The following is a 13,987-nucleotide window of genomic DNA, read 5'->3' as shown; positions in this document are numbered from 1 at the left end:
CAGCTGAAACTGATTAACAACTCCCTCTGTTCCTCAATAGATCAATATTCCAGAAGTTTGACTGACTTGATGCTGAACTCTCATTAAAAAATTGTTCCTTTATTTATTTATTTGAGCAGTGTATAAATGAAATGAAGGGTGGCTCAAGACTCAAGAAAATAATTCACATACTAAAAGAATAACTGCATACAAGACAATCTTTTACGAATTATTTGTGCCTTTTTTGTCTTTATTCATTAAGAAAGTGGGAATTAACAGAGCAGCACAAGAAGACCAGTCATGATATTTTTGTTTGCTTACTCGTTTATTTTCTTGTCCTTGGTTGGCCAAAAACTCTGGAACATTTTAGGGGGTATGTTGGGATTGGTGCAATGTTTCCTAAAGGAGCAGGAGCACTTCAGTACTCAGTCACAGATATTTCAGAGGCGCATGTCTTCATTCCCGGGATGCACAACAACAGCTCGGCAGCGCCCCCCTCCGCTGCTGCGGTTGGTCCTGGAACTTCACCACAACGTGTGGGTATGTGTGTGCGCGTGTTCGATGCTCACTGTCGTGTAAAGCCAGAGCGGCTTTCCCCTACTGCTTTCAGCAAGACTACGGATCACGGATGCATCTTAGCTGATGCTCCGCCGACCATTTCCCAGCAGCAGCTCCACCGCACACCGCCGACATTTTGGCTGTTTTGACTGAAACTAAAACTAACTGCATTTACACCCTCTAAAAAAAACCCCCATTTATCCGATTCGGATCCGCCTGGCTGCTTTCCAGACGACAACAGCGGGTAAGTTGTGCTCCTTAGGAGAATGTTTGTCCACATTAAGCATCAGTTTTTCCTCCGGCTGTGAGGGCGTTGTGTTGCTGTGTTTCCCCATCAGGTGAGCAGTAATAATGGCAGAGCATCTGTCCCAGAGTGAGCTGGATTACCCATTCAAACTTCTGGAGTATTTTAACGGCTTCAGAGTGTCCAAGGTAACATTTCAGGGTTTATTTTGGGGAGTTTAGTGATGCACAAGTGTCAGTCTGCAGCACCCAATGTAGAGTTGGTATTTTAGTGTTCATCGGCTATTGAGCTGCAGCCGCAAAATACAGTTAGCCTCCACCACGTGCAAGTATTTTTAAAGAAATAGTTATGTAATACTGCAGTTGTAATGTGTTATATATGTACTGTAAACTACCCAGCAGTATATAAAGTAGTTAAAATGAGTCCCAACGTTACCTACCGACATTAGAGTAATTCATGCAGTGATTATAATAAAGAAATCTGACCAATCTGAAAATTGTCTTCTGTGCAATGAGTGTTTGAGGTCTGCTGCAATTAAAAACTGATTTAGTCCAGAACTATGGAACACTAAACATGCAAAAAATTCCCATTAGACACAGTAATCGAAGGAAAAAAGTTCATGACAAAAGTCTATAGCATCCACCCTCTGGAGACCATGAATGTCCACACCAGACTTCAAGGCAGTCCGTCCAGTAGTTGGTGAAATGTTTCAGAGTGGACTGAACTGGCGGACCTGCCCAGAATGACAGTTTTCTAGCTAAAAATCTTTCTATCAGTGGAAAGTTGTTAACTTGGCTGCCTCTGCGCAGGTGATATTTTCAGCCTGTGAGCTTGGAGTGTTTGACCTGCTGCTGAAGGCCCAGGAGCCCCTGAGTGCCCAGCATGTTGCCCAGGAGCTGGGAACCAGCGTGGACGGGATGGAGAGGCTGCTGGACGCGCTGGTGGGCATCGAGATCCTGGAGGTCGAGAAGACGGATGGAACAGGTGAGGAATAGATAGAAGAAGGTGATGTACGGAGAGAAGGGGCGGCTCCAAAGTGTAGTGCGTTTATTTCTGGCCAGCCAGGAGTAGCTGTCGATGTACAGGGAGAAGGAAACTACAGAAATCTGTAGACACCTGGGCGTGAAAAGTATTGGGAAGCCAAAGCATTATATTTACATATGATCATGGATATACTCCGTAAGGAAAACCCAACCTATTGTACTTAAGCTATATCAGTGTTAATTCATAATCATAATAACAACATAATTAAAATTGTGCAATAAAATGACATATAGTTATGTGTAATAAACACATTTAGTTGCTGCTCTTTAATTTATTGCTCTTTGTATTCTGTTCAAACAGCTTCGTACAGCAGCACTGACGTGGCGAATCTTTACCTGGCCAAAGGCAGCGCCAAATCTCTTCACGACATGATCATCTACCAATCACAAACCATCTACCCGCTGTGGAACAACATGGTGGACGCTGTCAGGTCTGTGCACTCACATGGGAAGACACCCGGCTGAAAGAACATACAGAACGATCTAGTTTCGCACAAGTAAAAGCAGTCATTCTCTTTCACTTTGCATTTTTTTTCATGAGAACAAAGAGTTGTTCCTTATTCTCCGCCATCATGCAGGGAGGGGAAGAATCAGAATGAAAAGACATTCGGCCTTCCAGCAGAGGAGGTCTTCCAAGCCATTTACAGGTCGGTGTTGATCTCGTTGCTTCAAGTGTGCCTTTGAGCAGTTAAGATTATGATCCTGAACTGTACCGCACAGGTCAGAAGAGGAGATGCTGAAATTCATGGGTCTCATGAACTCCTCGTGGGTTCTGGATGGACATGACATTGCGACAGCATTCAATCTGTCTGGCTTTACGAACATAGTAGATCTGGGAGGTAAGAGGCTGTCAGGGATGCTCGGTCGTAGCCCTTTGAATGATTGATGTCAACTTTTTGATTCTGTTGTCGTTCCTACTGGGACCAACATGGTTTCCTGTATCATTTCCCACTGAAAGCTGCTGATTGTTCTGTCTGAATGACTGCCAGGTTGCACTGGTGCTCTGGCCCGTGAGGTGGCAAAGGCGTATCCGGCATCCTCGGTCACAGTGTTTGATCTCCAGCAGGTCGTGGAAACAGCTCAGAAGCATTTCTCTCAGGAGAACGATGCAATTATATTTCAAGCTGGTGAGCTTTTTTTGTTATTTGAAAGATCTTTAATCAGTAAAAAGAAAGATGTGTCTATGATAGTCATACATATGGTGTTTGGTGGGGAAATGCAACAAAATAGGCCAAATGAAATTAATCTTGTGTGTATTTGAATAACAATTTTATACATGAACGCATTAAGAGAAGATCCTGGATTTTTTTATATCAAGTGGAATAAAATTATAGCGGATCAGTTGTGCTTTTCTTTTTTCTGTCATATACACTGTCACCATGGTTGATGCACACATTGAACATGGCTAAGTTTCAAAGACCAAGGTTCATATACTGTATGTACAAATAATCTGTAAGAGTCAAAAGCTCAGGCCTCAGACTGCTCTAAACACTCAGTTTCTGACAGCTTTTGTATTCTCAGCAGGAAGCTGAAACAGGTGTATATTTATACTTTACCCTCTGTATGCAGGAGATTTCTTCACTGGTGAAATCCCCGCTGCTGACTTGTACGTTCTCGCCAGAATCATTCATGACTGGCCTGAAGAGAAGTGCCTGACGCTGCTGAAGAAGATCTATGACATCTGTACACCAGGTGAGTACCTGACAGCCTCTCAGGTCGTCAGGTGCAGATCTTTTACCTGTTCCCAGAATTAGATCCAAGTGCGCTTTCAGTTACCGTGGTCCTGTTCTGTGGAACAAGCTGCCTGCTGACCTGAGATCAGTTACATCTGTGCATACAGTCAAAAACAGACCCAAAACCTTTTTATTCACACAGACCTACACTTAATAGCTTTTTTAATTTTGCTGTTTTCACTGCCTTAAGGCATTTTAAACCTGCACAGGTTTTCATGTTTTCTGCATTAAGCACGCTGAGTTTACATATAATTAAATGTCCATCCATCCATCCATCCATTCGCTTCCGCTTATCCTGGTCAGGGTCGCGGGGGGGCTGGAGCCTATCCCAGCTGTCATAGGGCGAGAGGCAGGGTACACCCTGAACAGGTCGCCAGCCTGTCACAGGGCCAACACAGAGAGACGAACAACCTTTCACACTCACATTCACACCTATGGGCAATTTAGAGTAGCCAATTAACCTAACCCCAGTAAGTGCATGTCTTTGGAATGTGGGAGGAAACCGGAGTACCCGGAGGAAACCCACGCAAGCACGGGGAGAACATGCAAACTCCACACAGAGAGAGGGAGAGGCCTGGGCCAAGGTGGAATCGAACCCAGGCCTTCCAGATGGTATTCTATCTGTGAGGCAACAGCGCTAACCACTGCGCCACCGTGCTGCCCTATAATTAAATGTGTGTTTTTTTTTTTATCTCAGTCAAAACAGTACTGTGCAAAAGTCTCAAGCCACCCTTCATTTCATAATATTTTGCTAGGAAATGGGAAACAGGTGTAGCAATTTATTGAAACATGAGCAGCAATACACAGAAATGCAGTATATAAGGCAAAAACAGAGTTCTGACAATTCTAACAAGCTTGAAAGCCAATTTTTGGTATGATCACTGTTATTCTTCTACACAGCCTGAACTCTCTTAGACAAGCTTCCTTGTAAGCCCTTAACCCAAGCTTCAAACTTTGGACAGACTGGAGAGCTGTCTGAGTACATCAGGGCTAGACCTTCACAAGAAGCATCAGCAAGCAGCTCGGTGAGAAAGTGACAGCCGCTGGTGCGTATATTTGCAAATGGAAGAAAGACAAAATTACTGTCAACCACCCTCGGTCTGGAGCCTCATGCAAGATCTCGCAGGAAGATCTTGTTAATGGCCTCAAAGCAGCTGGGGCCAAGAAAGCCACTGTGGTTTGAAATGCCTTAACGATTGGGAAACTGTGTAGATGAGACCAAAATTGAGCTGTTTGGCAACCAGTTCACTTGCTATGGTTGGAGGTAAAACAGTTCTGACTGTGACCCCAGGAAGACCGTCCCTAACATCAAACATGTGGGTAGGTAGGTCTTCCGGCATCACAGTTTGGCAAAACTTGTGGCCGAAGCAACAAAGGAGTGGCTCAAAAAGAAGCACATCAAGATCATGGAGCAGCCTCGGCAGTTTCTCATCCTGAATCCAAGAGAAAACCTACAGACAGCTGTAGCTTTGTGTAATCAAGCGCCAGCCTAGAAACCTTCAGGATTTAGAGAAGGCCTGCAAAGAGGAGTGGTTGAGTGTCCCTGCTGACAGTGCAGCAGATAACTGTAATCTTTCAAAAGTAGATAGAAGCAACAAAATTTGTTCTTGTCCCTCTGGAGTCAGTGAAATGATGATAAAATGTTGAAGCTAGGCAGCAAATGTTATCAGTCCTGCCTGTCTGTAACATTAATAGAGAGTGTTCATTTAACAAGATAACATAATTATTTGTGTCTAAAAAGTGTTGTGTTTCTCTTGAAGTCTCAGACTGAAGTCTCCCAGAAACTAAACTTTTGTGGACTTTTGTGTTTGGTCGATTATTTCTTTCTTGTAACTTTTTGTCAGTAAAGAAAACCTGCCAAATCTTCTCTGCCATTGCCAAACAGTTTATTCTGCTATTGACTCTTGCTTTGAGCTTCTGGTACCACAGGTGCTGAAAGTCAGGCTTGTCATCACTGGAGGAAATCTCAGTGCAGAGAGATATCGAAATGAGATTCTGCAACCAGCGGCAATCCCATATCTCCACAGTCTGGGACCTCAACCAAATTGAACACTTGTGGGATCATCTTGGGCGTGCTGTTCATGCCAGAGTGACCAACACAACCAGACTGGCTGACTTGTGGCAAATGCTGATTGAAGAATGGGATGCCGTCCCACAGCAGTGTGTGACCAAGCTGGTGCCCAGCATGAGGAGGAGGTGCCAGGCTGTTGTGGCTGTGTGTGGTTCTTCCACATGCTGCTGAGGCCCCTCTTTGTCAAATGAATAAATTGCTGAATTGTCAATATGTCTTGCTTCTTAAAACTTCAATCACTCAATCCAATAAACAACACCAAACAAGAGTCAGTACCAGAATAAGTTGTTTGGCATTGGCAGAGCTGATTTGGCAATTTTTTTCTGGCAAATTTTTCATGGGTGCAACCCACATACTGAACCGTGCTGCTCAACCCTCAGATGCATTTTTCTTACAAATGTGACACCACTTAAAGGGAAATAAACAGGTTTTCCAATGGTATAAGATTTACTGACAAGAAGCATTGTTACAACAAAGAAATAATCTTCCAAACACAAATTTCCTGAATTTTAGTGCTAAGTGTTAGACATAAATGGTGGCAGCCTACCTTACCAGCTCTATTTGATCAGCAACCAAAGTGCCAAGTCACAGGAAGCATGGTGCTACCTCACACCACCTCAAAGTATTGTCTTTTTTTTGGTTTTTCAGTCAGATTGGCATTTGAAGGAAATTAGTCCTGAATTGCTGTTTTGCCATACAACCTTGTATCAAGGTTGATTGATTACCCTTATACTCCCTTGACCGCAATATTTGATAGCACATTCATGTATGGGATACAGCTAGCTTCGGACATATATCATGGCATCAGGGGGTCACAAAGTGTGCTCCTAGTGCCTCCCAACCCTGGATAATAGGAAGGGTTTGCATGAGGAGGGGCATCTGGTATAAAATCAGTCACAAACCAATGAAGGTCCAGCTGCTGTGGCGACTGCTTGGGAAATAAGGGAGCAGCTTTATACGTGGTACAACAACGTTTCTGATTAATTTCAAACTTCTAGTGTCAACTTTTACATGGTCAGACAAGAATGGTTTGATATGACGATCACTGAGAAACGTCAGGTCATGTAGACTTTGTGTCAAAATTACATTTTCTTACCAGAGTGGGTTTCTATCTTGAAAATAACCATCATTTTGAAATTTCAAACAGCTAATGGGATTTATCAAAAGAGTAATAATAAATTACTATATTAGTGCATTACAGGTTAGAATGGAAGGCAAAATTTCCTAGTTTCTAGTCAGAATTTTCATCTGGAACGCCCCCTCAACTTGGGTTTCCAACTTGGAAAGTTGGAACAATCACCAACCCTGAGTTAACAGTCCAAGATGGCGGCAGTGAACGTAAACAGCTGTACAACGTTTAATCTGTACTGCCACTATTGTGTATTTGTGACTTGCTAAATAAGCCATGCACAGACCAGGCTCTATCCATGTGTGTGCTGCAGTGGCGTTTTTAAGCACAACAAAACAAATATTGCTCTTTTTTGCTAGTGATGCATGAATGGCTCTACTTTGCTAAGAATCCAAACAAATCCAGTTTTTAAATGCTTTTCCAACTTTACTGCTGGAATGCACTCAACTGCTGACCAGCACTGGGTTTACTTCACCAAGTACTAAGTCACATGTGTCAAGGGGATCACATTCTTGTTGGGCATGAGATATTAAACCTGTTTTTGTTTGTATTTGACCTCAGAGCTCAGTTCAGCTTTCAGTATTTATTATCTTTGTTTGTCCTCCTGTCAGGCGGCGGCATCCTGCTGGTGGAAGCGATGCTGTTTGAGAACAGACGAGGGCCCGTCATGGCTCAGCTTTTCTCCCTCAACATGTTGGTGCAGATGGAGGGCAGGGAGCGCCCGCCGTCCGAGTACACCCACATGCTCAACAAGACCGGCTTCCGCAACATTCAGGTCTGCCGCACGGGCAAGTCCTACGACGCCATATTGGCCATCAGATGAATGGGATGCTTAAGAAGCATCTCTCAAAGGTCTGAGGGAGTAGAGAAAACTGAACTGGAATACTTCAAGGCCTTGATAAGGACAAGATGTGTCAATCTGTACACTGTGGGGGAAATAAGTGTTGTGCACATGGATCTCCAGTTTATGTTACGGTCAACCCCAGCAATGTTTTCAAAATTTTGCTCACAATATACTACTACAAACACCTCTGGAGAATAGTTTTTAGTAATACTTGTCTGTTAGATTGGTGTAATGTTGTTACCTTAAGCCAGTGGTTCTCAGACTTTGTCCATCCTTCCCCACTTCAGAGGAAGAAATATTTTCAGCCCCACCTCAGTAACTTCTGTTGGGCTAGCTGTGCTGTGATTTGCCGCCAGTCGCCGTACTAACATAACTGAGGTGAATTTCTTTGTTCCGCCGATGTTAAACATTACTTCCACATGACTTTTCTCACAGGTTGCTTGCGCCACACCTGTGGGGCGCGCCACACACTTTAAGAATCACTGCCTTACACCAATCAAACAACATAAAATCCAAGAATGGGTTCAGGTTAAAGAGCTAATTTGACATTTTGAGCTACACACCTTTTCTACCATGCTGACAGCTAGATGAAAAGATTGATACCACTCTTATGGTAGTATGCTAAATCTGAAGCAACCACCAGCAGCATCTTGTTAATTTAACATTAAGAATAAGCGAAGCTAACCAACAGCATAGTTAGCATAAAGACAAAACTGGGCTACGCTAAGCAGCAGCTGGTTAGCTCTGTAATTGGGTTAATGTGGACGATGCACAAGAGTTGTCCACGATGCAACCACTGGTTGCTAGGGCAGTGTGTTTTCCCGGACTGGTTGGTAATGGTTGCTGAAGGTTGCACTTGCTCGCTGGGTAAAATTGGTTCCAAACAAAAAAAGTCCTGCACCAAAAACCTCCTACTGATTGCTTTGGTTGCGGGCAGATTGCTGCAGTTGCCTGTTTGTATACAAATACTCGTTAACTACTAGCAGAGAGGTGGTAAAATCTGAAAAAGTGCGACGCAAAACCGGAAATGGAGAAGGTTCTCCTTCGGAGTAAAAGTTGTGCCTTAGCACTGCAGCCAAACATGTTTCACAAGGTTCAACCTTTACTTTGAAGGCGAGCGGCCTCCATTTCTGGTTTGTGTTTTGCTTTTCATAGTTTCACTACAGCTCAGAGAGTAGCTGGGCAGTGTCTGTAGACAAGTCTGTCACTTCCATTCATGCTAGGACTCCAGCAATGTGCTAGCAACAAAAGCAATCACAAGGATGTTTTTGCCATGCAGTCGGTGAATACACATATTTCTCTAGCGACAGGTGGTTGCCAGGGGGTCACTGACTGGTCAGTTGGCCTGCGTGACTGGGGCTTTAGCAGTCAGTCTCCGGCGACTGCTGTCAACTTCCAGCAATGGGGGAATACTCATTTTTCCCTCACAACCAGTGGTTGCAACATGGTTGCAGACCACTCCCTAGGCCTGTGTGACTGGGGCCTTTTTTACCTGATCCTACATTATCACTGTGATGGTCACATATCCAAAATGGCAGACAAGTTATCATCACATGGTTAACGGTCAAACCTTGCACCTCTGAATCTCACCTCTGCAGCTTTAAATTTCTCCAGCTACCACCATTAAAATATTTGTTTATTCTGTACAAAAGTGTAAAAAAGAAAAAAGTAGTGGATTTAAAGGCTCTCAGTTCCAGTCTGTTGTGTAAGCTAGGCTATCCAGCTGCTGCTTGGAGCTTGTTATTTAATAGAGACACCTGAGCGTGGGCTCAGTCATCAAATCTGTACCTAATCCTCTGTAAACAAGCAAATGGTCAGTGCTGGGAACTGTGCACTGGGAACCAGTATAGTATCAGTTATTTGATGTATTTTTGCACTGATAAACAAGCTCTGATGCAGATACAGCTTTATGAAGCCAATACAAATACTTACTGAAAAAAAAACAAAAAAACAGGTTACTGTAATAATACATTTACAGGCTAAATATTAATTTCAAACTAACCTAAGGTGTAGCTTTATTTAGTTAGTTTTTTTTAAATGACTTTCTAGTAGAAAAGTGTCAAAACTTGCAGCCATATGTTTTTATTATCACCTGGGCACAGCCACTTATGGAGTTACTGATCATGTAACCATTTTTGTACAAAGTTATTTTTTTATAATCCTGAATTATATTCTTCAGATATAATCTGAGTATAACCCATTTTTAAAATAAGATGACATCATTTTGCACACTGTTGGGAAAAAGTGCACTCAAAATATCTGTTCATACAAAAATCATGTAAACCCACCACAGCCGTCACTTTCACCATTCTGCAGAGTATTTTCTCCACTGTATCCAAAGTATTTGTCATGTGTCAGTCTTAGTAGAGAAGCCGGTTTCAGTAGATCTCACCAAGTCTGTGGTCTGTCTGTGTCTCGCTGTTTTGAATGATTCTGTTATCACTCTGCCAGCAGCAGGAAGACGCATCAGACTAAAAAGAAGGGAAGCTTCATTTTGGAAAAATGCTGACCTTTAAAAAAAAAAAAAAAGCTGTGTGATGTGATGTGTGTGAACGTGCATGTGTTCCCGGGTTTCCTGTTCACTGTGACGAGTGGAATATTAGAATCAACTGGACTTTAACCCTTTATGATCACCTCGGTTTACCTTCATCATTCCTCTGCTGCTATAATGAAGTTCTCACTGTGTTGGCTGGTTGAAGGAAGAAAAAAAAATCACTCGGGTGCTGCTTGAAAAACTGTTTGGTGCATTTTGTTTTTTTTTAAATATATTTTTATTTTTATTTTTACGATGTTACTTAGAGATGCATCAGGAAGCGAGACTCTTGCTTACACCGGATGGGCTCCCAACAGCTGCTAAGTTCACACATGAATTAAACACGTGTTAAAGGAGCGGTGAGATTATGTTTTATTAGTGTCTGTGTCACTGATGAGATGTAAATGCAAAATAACAAGATGTGCAATAGAAATATAACATTTGTCCTTTCTGGATCAGCACCCAAATAGCTCATTTTGTGCCCCACTAAGCATGCATCCTTCAGACACACATCTTATATATTCTCTACAAAAATGTCATTTTTAAAAAAAATATATGTTTTTTTAAATTAAAAGCCTTGCATGTAAACACAGCCACAGGGTGGTGGGGTTTGTCCATGCAGCTTACTAATACTGTCACAGTTCTTCATTTCATGCTCTTCAAACAAACTATGTTTCTATGTGTCTATTAAATATTTATTACTTGATTTAAAAAAAAACCTCCCTGAATTTTTGCCTGGAGTTTACAGAGCACATTAGTTATTCTTAGAAATGTTTCTTGTCACAGCAGCCGTTTGAAGTGGAATAAAATCCTTTATTCCACTGAGCTCTTTTGATTTGCATATTATTGAGCTATTCTGCTTTAAGTAGGCTATTTGAAGAAGTAGAAGAAACAGCCTTTATTGGCCCACAGAGGGGAAATTTAGGTGTAACAGCAGGCACACATATAAAAAAATTTACATTGTTGAAAAAAATATATACATATGAAAAACAGGACAATATTAACAATAATAATAATAATATATACTGTACAGAATATACCAGTTTTGGGTTCACTTGAAAAATGTACATGGTGTGCCTGTGTGTTGAACCTTGAACAGGACAGGCTATTTACAATATATTCAGTGTTTTGCTTAACTTCTGGGATAAATAGTGTCTTTATCTTACCAAACAGCTGTCATAAATGAGCTGACACAGTTCAATTCAATTCAATTTTATTTATATAGCGCCAAATCACAACAAACAGTCGCCTCAAGGCGCTTTGTATTGTGGGTAAAGACCCTACAATAATACAGAGAAAACCCAACAGTCAAAACGACCCCCTGTGAGCAGCACTTGGCGACAGTGGGAAGGAAAAACTCCTTTTAACAGGAAGAAACCTCCAGCAGAACCAGGATCAGGGTCATCTGCTGTGAGTGGTTGGGCTGAGGGGAGAGAAAAGACATGCTGTGGAAGAGAGCCAGAGATTAATAACAATTAATGATTAAATGCAGAGTGGGGTATAAACAAATTAAATAAGGTGAATGAAAAGAAACAGTCTATTGTGGGAACCCCCCCAGCAGCCTAGGCCTATAGCAGCATAACTAAGGGATGGTTCAGGGTCTCCTGATCCAGCCCTAATTATAAGCTTGATCAAAAAGGAAAGTTTTAAGCCTAATCTTAAAAATAGAGAGGGTGTCTGTCTCCTGAATCCAAGCTGGGAGCTGGTTCCACAGAAGAGGGGCCTGAAAGCTGAAGGCTCTGCCTCCCATTCTACTCTTAAGTATCCGAGGAACCACAAGTAAGCCAGCAGTCTGAGAGTGAAGTGCTCTGTTGGGGTGATATGGTACTATGAGGTCTTTGAGATAAGATGGGGCCTGATTATTGAAGTGTGTTGTAAATATGACAGTCTTTTAGAGAACACAGAAAAGGATAATAGAACTAACCCTAAACATACTTAGATGGGTATATCTCCAAAGAAAGCGGCTTTAAATGCCGTTTGTTTTTATGTTGCTGCTGTTCTGTCCCTTTAATAGATAGAGATGGGTGAAGTCGTCAGAAAGAGGAGGGGGGGGGCTTCTTAGTGACAAACCTCTGTCGAGTACATTATTATTTTTTTTTAACATCTTTATTTAAGAGTATGTGTTATTATGAACCCAACATATGTGCATCCATACATATTTACCTGCACACACATAATACAACAGAAAAAAGAAAACAAACGCACACACACAAAAAGAAAAAAAAAGGGATTAGTGTCTCAGCAAACAGTTAACATCCATTTCAGCAACTGAAATCGATCAAAATGGTCCTTATGGACTCACATGAGGGGTGGGTGAACCAACCCAGCGTCTTCCATAGAGAAGAAGAAAGAACGAAACCCACAAAAGGGACTGACACAACTTCTTAGAGCCTACAACATCTTCATCTGTGAGACCATCCAAAGTGGGAGATAGCTGGGGTCCATACTCTTAGAAAAACGTCCATTTTTACTTGAAGTGTTGCCGTTATCTTTTCCATTGTATACACATTTTCAGTCTTTCTTGCCATTGTTGAATGGTGGGAGGCAAAGGCTTGAGCCAGGACAGAGTTATCATTTTCCTTGCAACCAGTAGAAGGATCTGTAGTAACTGGACTTTCCTTTTCCCAATATTTCCTCCAGTGGGTTCAGCGGTAGTGTGAACTTAAAAATTTTTTGAATTTTTGTCTGCACTCCCTGCCAGAATGAGCTCAATGTTGGGCAGTCCCAGAAAATATGAGTGTGATCCCCTATCTGGTTACAATTCCTCCAACACAAATTTGTAGCATTCCTGTCGTATTTTGAGATACTAAAGGGCGATTTAAAGAATCTCATTTTCAATTTCCAATCAAATTCCTTCCACCCTGGGCTATGGGTGATCTTATGACCATTTTCACAAACCTTCTCCCACTCTTCGTCTTCAATAACAATGTTCATTTCCAGTTCCCACTTTTGTTTTATATCTAAAGAATTGTCAGAGAAATGCATCTGTAAATGTTTATATATATTAGACACAATCTTCCTCTTAGTATTTTACTCTATGCATTTTATCATAAACTTTTCCAGGGGTACTAAATTTTGTTTCAAAGTAGTCCATTCCTTGTGTGATAAAAGAAAGTTCCTTAATTGTAAATATCTATAAAAATCTTTAGAGCATAATCCATATTTGTCTTGTAACTGCTTAAATGACTTAAGGGTTTCTCCATTGAATAACTGGTTGATTCTTATTAATCCCTGCTGTGCCCATCTCTGGTATCCTGTATCCAGTTTGTTTGGAAAAAAGTCAATAATCTTGGCTATTTTCACTATGTGTGATATTGTTAAAGGTGCTCCTATTTTCTTCCTCACCAAGGACCAAACCCTGTGCGTACAGATAATCCACTCATTTTCAACTTTTAAATCTTTCCGTTTCTTTCCCTCCATAAATGGGATCACTTCAAGAGGTACCAACTGGCACGCATTGTTCTCCAGACCAATCCAGTTCGTCTCCTCATCTTGTACAAGCCAATCGACCACGACACGAAGTTGTGCTGCCCAGTAATACAACTTCAAATTAGGCAAACCAAGACCACCTTTTTCTCTTGGGCTGAATAGTAGTTTTTTGCCTAATCCTTGGCTTCCTCCTCTGCCAAATAAAGTTATTAATAATTTTATTTAAAGTTTTAAAAGCAGAGGCAGGTATCCAAATAGGGAGTGCCTGAAATAGATAGATTAATCGTGGGAGTAAATTCATTCTCACTGTTTCTGTTCTGCCCAATAAGGACAGAGGAAGAATCTCCCATCTGGTTAGGTCCGACTTTATTTGTGTGATTAGTCTACCATAATTTCCATTAAATAGTTGCGAGGTTTGTGGTGT

At 41.7% G+C, this 13,987-nt stretch overlaps 1 protein-coding gene across 1 annotated transcript; it reads left to right on the top strand.

Annotated features, from left to right (window-relative positions):
- Positions 1-445: 445 nt before the first annotated feature.
- On the top strand, positions 446-10,813 carry asmt2 (acetylserotonin O-methyltransferase 2). Its single transcript, XM_030719561.1, has 9 exons — positions 446-781; positions 876-969; positions 1,591-1,765; positions 2,126-2,255; positions 2,403-2,471; positions 2,545-2,663; positions 2,814-2,951; positions 3,394-3,516; positions 7,369-10,813. The coding sequence occupies exons 2-9, from the start codon at positions 889-891 to the stop codon at positions 7,578-7,580; spliced, it is 1,047 nt and encodes a 348-aa protein (XP_030575421.1). The 5' UTR covers positions 446-781; positions 876-888; the 3' UTR covers positions 7,581-10,813.
- Positions 10,814-13,987: the final 3,174 nt, after the last annotated feature.

This window comes from Archocentrus centrarchus, chromosome 22 (genome assembly GCF_007364275.1).
Source record: "Archocentrus centrarchus isolate MPI-CPG fArcCen1 chromosome 22, fArcCen1, whole genome shotgun sequence".
Classification (NCBI taxonomy): Eukaryota; Metazoa; Chordata; class Actinopteri; order Cichliformes; family Cichlidae; genus Archocentrus; species Archocentrus centrarchus.
The sequence above is the reverse complement of the archived record's forward strand: the minus strand, read 5'-3'. Positions and strand labels throughout refer to the sequence as shown.

Excerpts from the sequence above, each read along its gene's own strand:
- asmt2 (XM_030719561.1), top strand. The coding sequence starts at position 889 with ATGGCAGAGCATCTGTCCCAGAGTGAGCTGGATTACCCATTCAAACTT. Across the intron at positions 1,766-2,125 it reads CGAGAAGACGGATGGAACAG|CTTCGTACAGCAGCACTGAC; the intron begins GTGAGGAATAGA and ends CTGTTCAAACAG. Across the intron at positions 2,256-2,402 it reads AACATGGTGGACGCTGTCAG|GGAGGGGAAGAATCAGAATG; the intron begins GTCTGTGCACTC and ends GCCATCATGCAG.